This window comes from Blastomyces dermatitidis (assembly GCF_000003525.1).
Source record: "Blastomyces dermatitidis ER-3 genomic scaffold supercont1.2, whole genome shotgun sequence".
Classification (NCBI taxonomy): domain Eukaryota; kingdom Fungi; phylum Ascomycota; class Eurotiomycetes; order Onygenales; family Ajellomycetaceae; genus Blastomyces; species Blastomyces dermatitidis.
Window position 1 is genome coordinate 6,919,205 of NW_025544775.1, and position 17,891 is coordinate 6,937,095.

The 17,891-nt window shown below is 30.3% G+C and overlaps 1 protein-coding gene and 1 pseudogene across 2 annotated transcripts; one reads left to right on the forward strand and one right to left on the reverse strand.

Annotated features, from left to right (window-relative positions):
- Window positions 1-11,403: 11,403 nt before the first annotated feature.
- On the reverse strand, window positions 11,404-11,492 carry BDCG_16538 (annotated as a pseudogene). Its single transcript has one exon. The product of its transcript is annotated as a tRNA-OTHER (tRNA).
- Window positions 11,493-13,607: 2,115 nt separating this feature from the next.
- BDCG_16539 (uncharacterized protein) lies at window positions 13,608-14,604 on the forward strand (the record flags this gene model as incomplete). Its single annotated transcript, XM_045425757.1, has 2 exons — window positions 13,608-13,639; window positions 14,091-14,604. 2 exons carry the CDS (start codon window positions 13,608-13,610, stop codon window positions 14,602-14,604), a joined length of 546 nt encoding a protein of 181 aa, XP_045279964.1.
- Between the last annotated feature and the right edge of the window lie 3,287 nt (window positions 14,605-17,891).

Consider the following 17,891-nt stretch of genomic DNA (forward strand, 5'->3'; position numbering starts at 1 on the left):
TCCTGAATCTGTCAGTTAGCAGATTTATATACTTTATATTTTTGAGAAAGCATGTTCTTCATTGTAAAGAATATCACTTTTTTTTTTTTACATATCTAGAAGAAGCAGAGTCATCTTGATATGAGTGATATATCTGTTACTTCAGAGTTCAGCTCAAGGCTCAGAATCACACACTTCACTAGACAACTCATTGATAGAATGATCACTCATTATGAGAAGGCTTCTGACTTACAAGATGAGACTGAGATCAGTTTTCACCAGAGTATGAAATTTGATGATAAGTGTGGCGGGCTGCGCCCGATCAATCATATAGACTATTCCATTACACTCCATAGATTCTTTCATTCCCGATCGCCGATCCGCGGCCGCTACGAACGCGCGTAGTATACACTCCGATTCTCAGCCATTTCTGATCACTGATTCTCAGCCGCTACAAACACGCATATATTCTTCCACTCTGAAGCTCCACCACATACACCACTACATACACATATAAATATCCACCTTGATCACTGATTCTCACACTTTCTCTTTCTTTCTTTCTCTAATGTTTTTATCTTTGTTATATAAGACCTATCAATATTATACTGATCTATTCAGCATAGACCTCTTATACTATAAAAACATTCATTGTCTTCTCATTAGAAATGATTATTCATCAAGAGATATTCAAACATATAATAATGCATAAGAAATAGAGAAACAGTTAAACAGTTAAGTGAACACTGAGTTCTCAGATAGTTCTCAGATAGAAGCTTGCTTATCAGTTACTCTGACCCTGCAACAAGATCTTATAAGAGAATATCAGTGAAAGACTTGAAAGTTCTGACACACAGATATTATACATCTGATGATTAATATAATCATGTTTAATGATAATATACAACTCTTGAATACAAGTATAGACACAATGTCACAGTGACTCTGAGCAATATTGAAACTACAATAATAATAAATAGCTGATATGCATGCAACTCGATAACTTCAATATGAAGAGATTTAATAATTAACTCACACAATTTCAATATCTACAGAATTGAATATAAAAGTGCTGAAAGAATGCTTAGATGCTTTCATATATTTTAATACTTCTGATCTCACTCTCTACTCATCATGAAGAATGAAAATGCTTGTGAAACTAAGTGTAGATAAAGATGTCATCAGTTCATAAATCAATCAAGATTGATATATCAATGAATGATTGAAAGATCATGTGAAACAGAAGTTTTATTCATAAATGAAAGCATGCAAATCAGTGTTGTATATATCTGACAATATTATAAGACATCTTGATATTCTGTTCTGAGACACTGTCATGCAACAGAAAGCATTAGATTGATTATAGAGTGTCTGACAGAGAAACACTTCTTTTACAACATTCATCTCTGACTTTAACACCAAGATTCTAGAAGCAGGTGATCAATCTTGAAAGAATAGAATGAAGATTAACATGCTTAAGAAGACATTAACTTTTGAACTCTTACAGACTCTTGTAAGTGCAGATGAAGATCAGACTTATGAAGACTTCTGCACACAGCTCTGAACAATGAATAACTGTCTTATCAAGCTTAAGAATATACAGAACAGTGATAGAAGATGTTACATCTCAGTGACTCATACACTCACACTGAGAAATAACAATGATGCAGATGTTATGAATTGAATAGACTTAAATATCTACATATAAGTAAGAATCTTCATCATCTGAACAGGCTTCTGAGTTTCTGAAATCACTTCTGAAGAAGTCACTGATTAATGTCAATGTAAAGTGTGTATTAACTGTAACTGATCAGAACACATTGCTTTCAACTACTAATTAATCTATGTGTCTTTATACTTGAGAGAAAGATCAGTGTGTTCTTGTTTAAAGAATAAATCAGTATCTGTTCATGTCAATCATGTTACATTAGAGAAAGATTTGAAGAATAACTATAAAGATGCTCTGATGAAACAGAGAAAAGATTAACTTCTGTTCAAATTTATAAACAGAAGCTTGAAGAGATCAGATGACAGTAATTTGAAGAAAAGATAATAATGAATGCAATTCTTATATCTACTTTAATTGATAATATATATAATATGAAAGTCATGATAGACAGTGATCTATGCTACTATACAATGATAAAATCTTCAGTTGTAAAATGTTATAATCTTCAGTGTATCTCTTTATCAAAACTCTGACTTCTTACAGAATTTGATAATCTGAAAGATGTTTATACTCATTACATGATAAAGCTGATCATAGATGTGAAAGAATATCAACATGAGAATATCTACACATATGAAGTTAATAATCTTGATTATAATCTTATATTAGAACTTGTCTGACTATCTGAACAAGATATCTTATTGAATACTTGAAACAGAAGCTTGATATTCTCTAACAATGATAGAGTTCATGAAGATAACATTCACAAGATTATAAATCTAACACAGATCTCTGTCAATGCATATAAAATACTCTGAAAAAGAAGTCATTATTAAAATCACTGATAGAGTCACTGATAAGTTCACTGACAGTAGAATCATGTGTCAATCTATTCTATCAGTCTGACTAATATTAAAAAGACTCTAGAAAAGTTATTCTGTATTATAATAACAGATTCTTATACAAAACTCTCTCAATAATATCATGAATATCTAGATATCTTCTGATAAGATAATATTATAAACATACTCTTCTTACAAGATTCTGAAGTGAATTACAGTATTAAGTTAGAAAAAAAGAATAATAAGAATTCTGAACTGTTATAAGACTCTCTTTATAATATGTTCTAAGATGAACTTCTTCTCCTTTGAAAGACACTCAATAATCTGTTAAATAAAGAATTTATACATATTAGTAACTCTTTCATCACAGTCTCTATTCTCTTTGCAAAGAAATCAGATGAAGAACTTCAATTCTGTGTGAACTACTGAGATCTGAACAGATTGACAAAGAAAGATTGATATTTCTTATCTCTTATTAATGAAATTCTAGCATGAATCAGATAAGCTCAATAATTTATAAAACTAGATGTTATCACTGTGTTTCATAAGATTCATATCACTGAAGAAGATGAATAGCTTATAGTATTTTGAACATGTTATAACCTTTTTGAATGAATAGTCACACTCTTTGAATTGACTAATGCTCTCAGTATATTTCAGAAGTATATCAACTGAGTACTCTGAGATTTTCTTAACAAGTTTATATCTGCTTATCTAGATAACATTCTCATCTTTACTAATGAATTCAGAAAAGAATATCAAGAATATGTGTGAAAGATATTACAATGACTATGAGAAGTAGAACTATCAATAGATATTAATAAGTCTGATTTTAAAGTCAAGAGTACTAAGTATCTGAGTTTTATTATAGAAGCTGATAAGAGAATTTGAATAAACTCTGAGAAAGTTTTCATCATTCTTGAATGAGAAGCTCTGTATACTGTGAAAGATATATAAAGCTTCATCAGATTTGCTAACTTCTATCAGTGATTTATATAAAACTTCTCAGATATTGTGAGATCACTTACAGATCTCACTAAGAAAGACTCAGTATTTCAATGATCAGTGAACACTGAAGCTGCATTTATACAGATGAAGAAGACATTTATTAATACTTCTCTACTGATAATATTTAATTCTGATTGTAAGATAGTTGTTAAAGCTGATTTCTCTGACTATGTAATAGAAGAAGTGATATTGTAATATAATAATGAAGATATTCTATAATTATATATTTTCATATCTAAGAAACTGAGTTCTGCTGAATGCAATTATGAGATCTATAATAAGAAACTTCTCATAATTATATACTATTTAGAAGAATGAGACTCTGAACTCTGAAGTGTCTCTGAATTTGAGATAGTCACAGATCATAAGAATCTTAAATACTTTATAACTATCTGTAAACTTACTGAATAACAGATATAATAATCTGAGTTTCTAAGTTACTTTCATTTTATAATACACTATCATTCTGATAGTCAGAACTCAATGACAGATGCTCTCTTATAATAAGAGTAAGATATATCATCTGATATAACAGATACTCACTGAATGAACTGAGAGCACTGACTTTTAAATCTGAAGATATTAATTGATCAAGATGAAACAGTTTATAACATTATACATACTTCTCTGATTAGAACTGACATTGATATCTTCACTTTCTCTACACTGAATGAACTATAGCATACAGCAGCTCAGGCTGATGAACTTCTTCAGACTCTTACTAAAGCAGTATATCAAGAAGCATCTCAATTCTCTTCAGAACTATATATAAGAACTGATATCTCAGAATACTGAATTGATGATAATAATACTCTATAATTTTATAAATGATGCTGAGTCTCTCACTCTGAACTCTTACACACTCAGATAATACAAGAGATGCATGATTTGTATATAACTGATTATTCAGACTGTAAACAACTGTATAGAATGATCTTCTGAGAATTCTACTGATCTGAGATATTAAACAGTATCAGATACTTTGTCTGAAACTGTAATCACTGTTCTTCTATTATCTTATGAAAGAACTGTAGAAAAGATATACTGAAATCACTCAATATCTCTGATAGAATGTGATGAGATATAGTGATTGACTTTACTATTAATCTATTTAAGAGTAAGAGCTGTAGAAACATTCTGATCATTATTAACTAACTAAGTAAGAGTATAATATTGAAATCTTGTAATAAGATGAACACTGAACAAGTCACTGAAGCCTTCTTATAGAGTTCATTCTATTAAATATATGAATTACTAAGATTAATAGTATCAGATCAGAGTCATCAATTCATAAGCACTCTCTGAATAAGAATCTATCAAGTTCTCAAGATTATACACTGTCTATTAACTATCTATCACTCTAAGACTGATAATACATCAGAATGAATAATTCAGACTGTAAAGAATTATCTTTATAAGTTCTATAATCATTTATAAGATGATTGATATGATCTTCTTCTACATACAGAGATCACTATTAATAGTTAAGATGTCATTTTAACAGATATAAGTCTGTTCTTTCTTATACACAGATATCATATGAAAGTGTTGAATCTTCTAAAGATTATACAGTTTACATCAAATTTCTGCAGTCTGATTCAGATCACTGATAATATAGTAACAAAGCTTTAAGATATCTGTAACTGAGCAGAGGCCTTCATAACAACTGTGAAATAAGATTAAGAAGATTAAATCAATATTCAATGAGATTCTGCAGAGCAGTATAAGATAGAAGATCTTATATAATTAAATCTTAAGAATATATGAATCACATATTCATCTTGTATACTAGACTATCATCATATCAGGTATAAAGTGATAGAAGTTCTAGATAGTCATAACTATCATCTTAACACATTATCAGAAATTCATGATACATTTCATATAAGCTTGCTTTATCACACTGTTACTGATCTGTTCTCTTCTCAGCTGACTTCTAACTGACAGTCACCAGACATCATAGAAGAAGATAATAAGCTTGAGTAAGAGATTGAAGATATTCTCAATAAGAGATCTCACAGTCACAGCTGATAATATCTTATGAAATGAATTATCTATGATTAACTGATCTGAACTCTGAGTTCTATTTTATCTGAAACAGTGATTCTTGACTGATAGAAACTGCTTCTGAAAAGAGAAGACTAATGTGACAGACTGCATCTGATCAATCATATAGACTATTTCATTACACTTCATAGATTCTTTCATTTCTGATCACTGATTCACAGCTGCTATGAACGCGCGTAGTATACACTTCAATTCTCAGCCATTTCTGATCACTGATTCTCAGCTGCTATGAATGTGTGTATATTCTTCCACCCCGAAGCTTCATCATGTACACTATCACATACACATATAAATATTCATCTTGATTGCTGATTCTCACACTTTCTCTTTCTTTCTTTCTCTAATGTTTTTATCTTTGTTATATAAGATCTATCAATATTATACTGATCTATTCGGCGTAGGCCTCTTACAATGAGATAATGAAGAAACTTCAGAATAAAGAAAAGCAGAGTTAACATTCATCTGCAGAATCTGTTCATTTCAACTTATTAAATTCTTCACTATCTCTTATCTCTGAAATACTGACTTTTAATGATGATCTGAATCAATCTATCTATTACACTGCAGGCAATCTTATGAATCTTATACAGATAATACTACAGAATCAAATGACTATAGCTGAAATCACTCAATATCTCATTATATCTGTCTCTGCACAAAGAGACATTACAAGAGATGAGTTGTGAGAATATCAGAAGAAAGTTAAATATACACTAGATATCAAATCAGTGACTACATTTGATGACTCTAATTATAAAGTCTGATGTGTTAATATGTTGACTGATATGAAAGTTATTGATGAAACTAACATTCTATTGAGAACTCAATGAGAATCTTCTTTTACACATTATATCAACTCTGAGAAGTAAAGAATCTGTTTCAAGTCTCTATATAGATGTATACTATCAAGTCTTGTTGAAAATGTTTAAATCACTATTGAAACCTTGAAAGCTGACAATGCAGCAGCTCTGTGAGACAAGATTAATATTGAATATATGATATCACTGACTGAAGAATGAGTTAATATCTTCAAGAAATTAATAAAATTACAAGTCAAGGAGAATGATTATCTTACTTTTCAGAGATGTTTTCACTATCTTATTACCTGTCACAAGAAGCTCTGTCAGAGTACTTTATTATTATTATTCTTCAATTATAGATGTATGCAGTCAGAGACTATGACATCTACCTGAGAACTTTTAGTTCTCAGGGTTTTTTCTATATCTGTAAAGTTAACTATTATACATTCATCAATTTCAGATATGTAAAATCAGAAAATTCCAGCTCAGAATACAAAAACTGTTTATAAATTACAGTGTTTTAACATCATCTCATACTTTGAAATCATTTGACAATATCATGACAAAGGAAAAGAGAACACAGTCTTAAAGATAGATATATTAAATAGATAGACAGAAAGAAATTGAAAGGAAAAGATAAAATAAAGAAAGACTGTAACAAAACAAATTATTAAAAGATAGTATATAGCTGTTTTAACAGACTATATCTGGTTGATTTCCTCCTCTTCATATTCAGATAATTCTGAATTTAGCCATTTTCTTGTAGCTGCTTGAGTTTCTGATAGAAAGTCTATTAAGTATTTAATTCCTGTCTCAGTTGAGAATAAGAATCTCATATTTAATTGATTTAGATCATACTTCTCTTTCAATCTGACTCTGAGACTATTGTATAATGCACAGTGCATTACAATATGCTCAGAATTCTCATTTGTATTACAGAATGAGCATTCTATTGAGTCAAATCTATCATCAAATCTTTGTATATAAGATTTGAAATAGTCATGTTCTAGTTTCAGCTGTATTATAGATGAGAATATTTTCTTTTTACATTTAATTGAACAAGATTTTCACTTGGGTTTTGTTTCAAATCTTGAATAATGTATACTCTTCTTTTGTTTCTGCCAGCTTTCATTTCACTTGTCTAAACAAGATTCTTTTATTTTTCTCTTTATAAAAGATCAGGACATAATTTTTTGAATAGATCTGCTTAATTCTGCATTTTTTTTTGCAGCTGAATCAGCTAATTCATTGTCATGAATATTCATATGAGCAGGAACTCAGTGCAGATGAATTATCAGCTTTGATGTTGTTCTCTTTTGAATTTTCAAAATAGAGTTTAAGATCAGTTCAAGATTCATTTGATTATTATAAATCTGACTATTTCTAAGTCTTTTTAAAGCAGCTTGACTATCAGAGAATATTCATGTCTCTTTCAAACAATTTCCTCTTTTATGAGATTTTATTTCAATGAGTTTGAAAGCTTTCACTATTGCAAATAGTTCAGCATCAAAGACTTCACATTCAGAGCCTAGATTTCAGAAATCTGAGATAAAATTGATATTATCTTCAGTATAAGCAATGTCTGCGCCTAATCTATTCAAGTTCTCATTTTTTGAGTCATCTGAATAAATCAGAATAGAGTCTTTTATATTGATTGTAGAAATTCTCTTCAAATACTGTTCATATTCTTTCTCTTTTGATAGTTCACTTATTTATAAGTTTATAAGAGATTCAAGCTTTTCTCTTCAGAGAGATAACTTCTCATGATCAACTTTTTCAACATTTAAAGAAGAAAATTGATTTTTAATCAGAGAACATAGTCTGTACAGTTGAGAAGACATTTTCTTTGAAGAATTATTTTCATTTCAATCAAGAAATCTATTTCAATCCAGTTCATTTCCAGAGTTAATTAATGAAAATGAAGAAGAGACTCTTTCTCTGATTATATGATTTGAGCTCATCTTTACAACTCTCAGAGTATAGTTCATACAGGCCTTTTCAAATCTAATAGCAGAAGAAGGAATTGAAGCTTCAATTTTCATTGCTTTAATAGGAGATGATTTGAATGCTTCTAGAATTCTTCTCAAGGCTCTGTTTTACAGACTTTGAAAGAGTTCAGTGAAATTCTCTTAATTATTTCATCAAACTTGAACTTCATAATCAGCTACTGATGTAATACAGGCTATATATAACTGTCTTATAGCCTGGAAGAATAGATCTCTCTCTGTATTTGATAGTCTGATTATGTTGTTCAATAGTCTTTCTGTCTTGACAGTTCTTTGTTGAATGTGATATTTAAAATTCAACTTGGAGTTTAACCATACTTCTAATCATTTGACATTTACACTGGGTTTAATCTCTCTATTTAAAAGAGTTAGAGATAGTTCTTTCTCATTGAATCTTGAAAAGAAGTGAATTAACTCAGTTTTATTCATATCAAATTGAATTTGATTGATATCTGCTCTAATAAAGATTTTCTTTGCAGCTTCTTCAATTACTTTCAAATTCTCTTTAATAGTTCTTGAGCTGTAGACTAGACCAATATCATTCACATAACTTGAAGATCACACTATTCTCATATTTCTATTTTTAAATAGATATACAGTGTATATTGCAAATAAAATGAGTGAGATTGAAGATCTCTGTGATACTTCTATTTTTATCTCAGTCTTGTCTTATTTCATTTCATCAAAGAAGAGTTGTATACTTCTTTTAGACATAAAACAGTTAACTCATTTTATTAGAGAAAGTGACAGTTTTAGTATCTTCAATGTCTGAATTAACTTTGACTTTGAAACATGATCAAATGCTTCTTTTATATCAATAAAAACTGCAGTTGAGACCAGATTCTCATGCTTTGCTATTTGAATATCATGAACAACTGAGAGAACAGTATCAATTGCAGAACACTGTTTTCTATCTCTTATTTATTCACTGAATAAAAGAGAATCATCTATAGTTTATAAAAGATAGTTAAGTAGCTATTATCTTTTTCAAAACCTTTTCTAGACAGTTCAATAGAGATATTACTCTATATGACTTAGAAATTGAAGTTTTTCTATTAGGTTTTGCAAGAATCACTTCAGTGGCTTCTCTCCAGCATTCAGAATGATATTCATTTTTCAAGAGATTGAAAAAGAGCTCAAAATATTCATTCTTTAAGTAGGAATATGTATTCTGAATAATCAAGTGATTAATTGAATCAGGATCTGCAGCAGTTTTAACAGAACTTGAGAAGATAGCTAACTCTAATTCATCTTATGTAAGATCAGGCCATTCCCAGTCATTTTCATCAATGTAGTTGAGAAGTGATATATTCTCTTTCTCTGAATCTGAATCTGAATCTGATGAGTTCTGAAAGAGAATTCTTATAAAAGCTTGACATTTTTTCTCAAAAGAGTTTGCTGTATATGATTCATTCTGAAACTCATATTCTAAGACTGAAAGTTTTGCTACACTTCTTGTTTTAGTATAGTTAAAAGCTTTAAAAACTTCCTTCTCTTGTGCTTCTTCAAGAAATTTATTTCAGCAGTCTGTTTTAGCTCTTTTAATATCTGAAAAATATTCATTTCTGACAGCTTTGAACTCTTCATCAGATATTACATCATTCTTTCAATCTCTTCTAGCAGTAGCTAATTCTTTTCTTTTAGATGAGATATTCTCATTTCATCAAGGTTTTAAATACTCAGAAGATTTTCTCTTTGAAATATTATCTCTAACACTTGTTAGAATAATAGATGTAATAAGCTTCACTCTATTCTTAAGCATTTTATTTGAGATATCTTGACCAGAATTTCAATATAGCTTATTCTGTCTTTCAGATTTTAACAGTTTTATGCTTTCTTCAACTGCTTTTCAATTAGCTTTTTCAAAGTTATACTGATTAGAGAGAAGAGGATTTTCACTCATTTGTTTTTCACTCAGTTCAATATCAAATTGAATAATCTCATGACCTGATTCTGATGTCTCATTTGAATTAATAAACCAGTTTACAAGTCTTCTTTTCATTAGATTTTGTGACATGAAGATTAGATCTATAATAGACTTCTGTTTCATGCCTTTTCTAAAGAATGTTTGTTGATCAGACTTATTAACCAAATCTATTGAATGCTTAAAGGTTTATTTAATCAGATTATCAGCTCTCACTGCTCTCTTGCATTCTGAATTTCATCAGAGATGATGTGCATTGAAGTCTCCTGCAATTATAGAGTTTCTTGATGAAGTTATGTTCAGAAATTCTCTATCAATTGTTCAGATATTGTTATATTTCTTCAATGACTTTTCATTATAGATATTTATGAGCTGTATAGTATCAAACTCATTTTCTTTATCTATAATGTCACTCACCAGAATATCAGGGTCAGATATGATATCAAATCTTAGATTAAATTGATATCTTGATCTCTTTCTTTCATAGATCACTACTCTTGACTTTATCTCAGACTTTTGAGGTAAAAAGCAGTAGTAGCTTGAATGAGAAATGATATATTTTTACTCAGCATCAAAATTCGGCTTCTGAAGCAGTATAAAATCAACTTTTTATTCAAATGCAATTTGAAGACAAGAATAAATACAATTTGAGTTTCTATTCACATTATTTTGAATAAATATGATTTTTGAAGAGTTTTTAAACTTTTTTTGTTGTTTTTGTTGTATATTCATACTAAAAGAGAGTAGAGTAGAATCTAATTACTATCATCAGATAGTAGATTATAACTGTTCTGAAAAGTAGAAATCTCAACTGCTTGCATTATATCTTATTATTATTATTATTCTTCCATTATACTCATATACAAGCGGAGCTTATGATGAGTCCTTGCGTGATGTTAAATACAGGCCAAGTGTTGATTATACAGAAGGAAATACAGGTGTTGAGACCACGCCAAGATAACAAGAACATAGGAAATACAAAGAAGTGACAATTAAATACATGCGATAATAACTTCCCAGCCCAGGAACATAGAGCAATTTTATTGAAGCGATTTGTACACCTCTGTATTTATTAGAAACCTGAGGTGCTTGAGTTTCGGATTTAATGTATCCCCTGCGGGTTTCGAACCCACACGCCCTGGTTTCCCACGCCAAGGCGCTACCGGGTGGCCGCATTAACCATTCGGCCACCGGGGCACTTGCATTATATCTAGTTTATCACCAGAGTCATTTCTCAATTCCCTAATCTTAACAGGAGTTTGAGGATTCAAATTCTGTTTACATTTAGCTGAAGAATTGAAGTTTGAAGACTTAGACAGTTGAGAGTTTCTTCTTTTTAAGCTTGCAGTTGTGAGTTTACTGACTTGACTATTCTCTTCAGTTCTAGGTTTACTCTGAGCTTCATCTTTTCTCCAGTTCTTTTGAGTTCTTGAAGCAAATATACATTCTTTCAAGCTAGATGCATGTTTTTCTTTACAATTAGAGTATTTAAGCAGAGTGTGTTGACATATTTCATCTCTTTTTGAGCATGTTTCACATTTATACTCACTAGTTTTATGATCTCTGACACAGAATGCACATTTTGAGTCTCTGAAATAGAAGATTGTAAAGTGTTCATATCTTTGACAGTTTGAACACTGTGTTTGAGCTTTGAGATTCATTCTTGAGTCTTTGTATTTATGAACTCTCATTTTCAAATCTGCTACTCTTACTTCAGAGATCTTTGACTGTTTCATTGTCTTTATATATACTAGAACAGAGGCATTTCTTCTGCTTTATCTGAACTCAATTGAATTTAGTCATACAGGCTTCTTTCTCAGTTGAATAGAGTTGTATTCTTCTAATTCATTTTTGAGAAGTAGTATTTCTTCTTCACAGTCAAAAATTTCAACTGAAATATTATAAAGAATGAATTTGTCTCACTTTTCATCTCTCTCAGATAGAATTATTGTGTTTAACAAAGATTTTACTGCTGATTTTCAGAGATTCTCATTCTGAATAAGGAATTCAGCACTGAATTCAGACATTGTAGTCAGAATAATGAAGTTTTCAAAGAAGAATGACTCAATTGAAGCTATAACTGGTTTTTGAACTTTAATATCAGTCATTAACTGAGAAAAGAACTGCTGATTGATTTCATTTCTAATTCTGAAAATGAGGTTTGAGTTTAGCTTATTTCTCTGTAATATGTTCTGATTTGAGACTTTGAGAATAAGTCTTCTATTTCTGAAGATTTGAAGATTTTTCTCTTTTTATATTTTTTTCTCCACTCTTCTATCACTAGAAGTATGAGCAGTATTCTTCGCAGTTTTCTCAGAATTTTGAGCAGGTTTTGAGATAGCAGATTTAGAGATAGCAGGTTTAGAGGCAGCAGATTCAGCTGCTTGAGTATATGTTTTCTTCTGATTTAAAGAAGAAGAAGAAGAAGAAGTAGAAAAGAAAGAAGAGCAAACTGAAGAGTCAGTGATTATATTAGAAATTTTCAAAGTTTTTTGAACTGTGTTTGAAATTCCAAGTTTGAACTTGATCACTTTCTGTAGTTGTCTAGTCTGAGCATGAAGAATTAACAGAACTTCTTCATTCATCTCACTCAGACACTACTTTTCAAGAATTTTACTTACTTTTTCAAGTTTCTGTATTTCAAGAACTTGTTATTTCTCTATTTCTTCTTTCTTTCTTCTCTTCAGAATTTCAATCTCAGAAATAGCATTTGAGAAAGCATCTTTTTCTACATCAACTGAGTGTACTTTTGAACTCATTGTTCTTACTCAATGAGAAGTTGATCAGACTAATTCAATTAAGATATTTATTAAACTCTTTTGAATTGAAAAGTTGATCAGACTGTTTCAATTAAGAGGTTTCTAAGTCTGTTTTCAATTGAAAGTTGGTCAGACTATTTCAAAAGAAGAATAGCAGACTTTTGTATATAAAACACCTGATTTTTTTCACACTAGTTCAGTAACTAGGTTAGATTTTTGAAGAGAATCTAATAAACTAAAATTGATTTTTAAGATAAATCAATAAAATCTTTACAATCTCTTTCTTGGAATACAGTGAGGAAAAGTATGATATCAATTAATAGTAAATCAGATGATATGACAGTTTTTGAGAGAAAAACTGACAAAAAATAAATCAATTTTTTGCAGAGAAATTGATTAAAACTATTCAATTTTATTCTAAATTATTCAATTCTTCTCACACAACAAGTGTGCAACTCAAATCAGTTAATAAAGAGTGTAAAAAAGAATTAAGTATTAATGAAAGCTCTTCAGCCACTGAAAAAGTAATTCTTACTTAAAAGAATATGAAATTATGACAGAAAACAACTCTGTTTTTAATTCTTTGTAAGAATATTGTGTAAAACCCAGAGAAAAACACCTTACTTTTTCAAGAGAAGTAAAAAACTATTTCTAAGATCTTTTTTTTTTTTGCATTAACTGCTGCAGAAGAATGAGATAGAAACTGCTAAGATATGCACTACTATATACTCTCTATCAAGACTTTTCCTCTTCAGAGTCTTGATATTATAGAGAATATAAGCCTGTTTCTATATGATAATGTAAATATTGCCAGCAGGATGTAGAGGAACTGGTTATTTATATCTCAAAATAGAAGACTTTGTCAATGATTATATCAATATAGAGTTAATTCTCAAATTCAATAGAAACCTAGTGTTGCTGTTCTCAATCTCTTGCAGAATCTATTGAATATTGAGGTATTAAAACTAGATTTAATATATCTCACTATGCAGGGATCAAAGGCTCAGTCAGACCTTGGGGTATACTGATTTTATAGTTGTTGGTGTGCTGTTGACTCGTTGTCTGTTGATTATGTGCTTGATATTATCGCTGAGGTATCTTTTTGTATTTTTCTGCCGGGGATGGGCCAGATTGGGAAGGGCGGTACGAGGGTGGGACTTGGCGTTGGTGTTTTGGAACATCAAAGATGGACAGGGTTTTCGCGGAGGTCGCTCCTCAGATATCTCCACAACTACAGATCGGGGATCTTCCAAAATCGAGAAGATTGGTGCATACGGCTAGGTCTCTTCACCTTACAATTTGTATGGCAATTTGGCCCGGGGTTGTGGTGTGGTAGGGGAGAATGGGGGATAATCCCACGCAGGAGTTCCGAACGACGTCTGGTTCACGTTTGGCTGGATAACTCCACCACCACACGGGGTATGCGGTCGGCGATGGGGTCAAAATGCTCGTATGATCGAGGGCTTTTCGATGGATCTATCGGCGGGTTCTTATTCGAAAAATCGAGCGAGTTCGTGGTGGAGCGGTTGTCTTGTCTGTCAGAGTACTGAGAATGTATATTATGATCTTTTTCTCAACAATCTGCAAGACTATCAAAGATCATTTGTCAAGATATATTTGAATGAGTTTTTCTTCACTGACCAGGAATCAATTGTCAATATTAATATTGATAATTTGATGAAGTAACTGATCAATCATACATTCAAGAAGATCATCACTGAGTGAAAAAAGCAGCCTCAGGCTGATTCTGTGACTGTGAAAAAGAACAAAGATAAGGACAAAGATAAGAATAAAAGCACACCTGTATGAAAGTGCACTCACTGCAGAAGATATGAACATACTGTTAACAGGTGTTTCATCTTACACTCTGATAAAAAGAAAAAGAAGAATGATAAGAAGAAAGAGAAGAAGAATGACTTAATAAGTTCTTAATCAGCAGCAAATGCAGTAATTACAAAGATTGAGTTCTATTTCTCTTTCACAGTCACTGAAAAATCATTCTCTAGATCTTAGTATTTGAATACATATGCAAGTCTGAATATAACAGATGAGCTTCATTCTTTTTCAAATATCAAATCTTTTAATGATAACATCTCTGTTGATTCTGTCACTGAGAGAACTGAGTTTGTCAAGAAGATTGAAACTGTTACCTTGAAGATTGAGAGTGATGATGTTAACTTACAGAATGTTCACTATATCTCTAATATTACAGTTAACCTGCTCTCATTTATAAAGCTTGAAAATCAGAGATTCTGATTTACATTGTCTTTCACTATTCTCTCATTTTTCATTTACAGAGTTCTGAATAATATTATTTTTCATGCAGTTCAGACTGCTCAGAATAACATATATAAGATTGATAAACAGAAGTTCAATGAGAATCTCAATTATCTGAATAAGGCAGTTAAGTATATTATAATATCACACAAGTATAATTTTAACTGAAAAGTTGATCTTTCTGTGACTACTACTACTACTGTTAATAACATTGATTCTATGAATATAAAAACACAGACATCAAAGATATCAAAGACTCTTTTAAATTGATATTACAATCTCAGTCACATTCATACTGATGCTATAATTGCTATGATCAAGAATTCTCATACTAAAGTCACTATTAAAGATTCTAAGACTAAGTTCTTTTGTAAAGAATGTGTTAAGATAGATATAATATAAGATTATTTAAAAACACTGATGTCTAGATCTATTCAACTCATTGAGAAGGTTCATATTAATCTTATAAATGACAGATATACATTGAAAGACCTCTCTGATCACTTCTTAGAGTTCTGTCAGAGAATTAAATACTGAATGCTTATTATCTGTGATACAACTCACTACTGTTGAGTATATTTTTTAAAGTTCAAGAATGAGACTGTTCAATACTTTAAGTTGTGGCTCAGATTCATGAGTAATCTCAGATATACAGTTTCTGCTTTTCTACAGACTGATATTGATAGTGTTTTCCAATTCATACATATGCACACAGTTATGAATTTATATGATATTAAATGAGAATTAACAGCATCATATTCATCACATTAGAATGATATTTCTGAACATGAGATCTGCACTATTATGAGACAGATTAGAGCTACTCTTTTGAAAGATAATCTCTCTAAGAGATTCTGAGCAGATGTTCTAGAGACAGTGATTGTAATAATTAATAATACTCTTACATCTACAGTTCTTTATAACTTGAAATTTTGACCCTCTACTGCAGAGACTTCTGTGATTTCAAGTTTATATAAGATTTCTTGATATGCACTTACAAATATTCTACTGAATGTGAGGCATTTTCATCAATTGAGTACAGAGGTTTTTGTTCACTTGCATAAATCTCAGAAGTCTGTGAATAAGCTTTTTTTACATGCTGATTTCTATCACATCATTGAATTCAGTGATATATCAATATATCATCTATGACATTCTGAATCTGACAGAATTATTATCAGTAGTGATGTGAGATTTCTGATCACTGAAAAATCAGAATCAGTTATCACATCTGTGATATTCACTAATAATGTCAGTGAACTGAAACCTGATATTCATCTGATTGATGATGAAGACACTTCTAATATTGATGATTCAAATTTCACATGATTGCAGCCCACGAAATCACTGACTATATATACTTCAAGTCTTATTACAGATAATCTTTCAAAGTTCTACAAGAATGTCACATCTCAGCTAGAGAGAGTAGAAGATTATTAAAAGAAGTTTATACAATGCAAGATTACTGACCTGAAGAGACATAATATATGAAGTTTGATTTCTAGATATAATGTTCTGAGAGATGAATCAATTGCTTCAGATTATTGAGTGTTTCTTAAGAAAGATAGACTCATGAATCTGAATATCAATTCTGATAATATTCTTAGAAAATCACATTAAGTGATTTGTGATAACTGACTTAAGAAGAGTTCTAGAGAAGAGATCTACACTTCTATCATCACTGATACTGTTAATTGTATTCTTTTTATAATAGCAGTACTACATGATTAAATACTCTGTTAAGTGAATATAGTAATAATATATCTGTATAAGCATCTCACTAAGAAGGTCTATATAAGATAACTCACTGAATTTAAGACAGATTCACTGAAAACACTTGTCTGCATAGTTAAGAGTAGTCTATACAGTCTGAACTCTGTAGTGAAGATCTGATATAATTACTTAACAGCTCTGTTAAGTAATCTTGAATTTACAGTCAGTGTCTACAATTCAGCACTCTGATATCATACATTCAGATATCATCTCTATATAACAATCTATGTTAATAATCTTAATATTATATCTGAAGTTTCTGAGAATGCTGATTGACTAGTAAGTATACTCAGTGAGAAATTAAAAGTCAAGAATCTACATCAGTTAATCAAGTATTTGAGTATGAAGATCAATTGTTTAAATAAGAAAATTAGTTTAATACATTGTTAATATATTAAATATCTTATTAAAGATTTCTATCTTGATGATACAGCTGTTATCAGAATATTAATAAAGAATGAATTCTATATTGATAATTTCTCTATATCTGAGAAAGAGACTGATTTCACAATTCAGTAATATTAACATGATGTGAGTTACTTGCAATATCTTGCAGTTAAAACACATTCTGATATCACTTATACTGTCTCACTACTCACTCAACAGAATGTTGATTTAACACCTCAATGTTAAAAGACTCTATTACACATTATATGTTATTTAAAAGAAATCATGAATCTGAGTATTTTCTACAGACACAGTCTGTATAAGAGATCTGTTTCTATCATTTCTATTAATTTCTCTGTTATCTCTGATTTCTCTGATAATTTCTATCTACTCTTCAGCT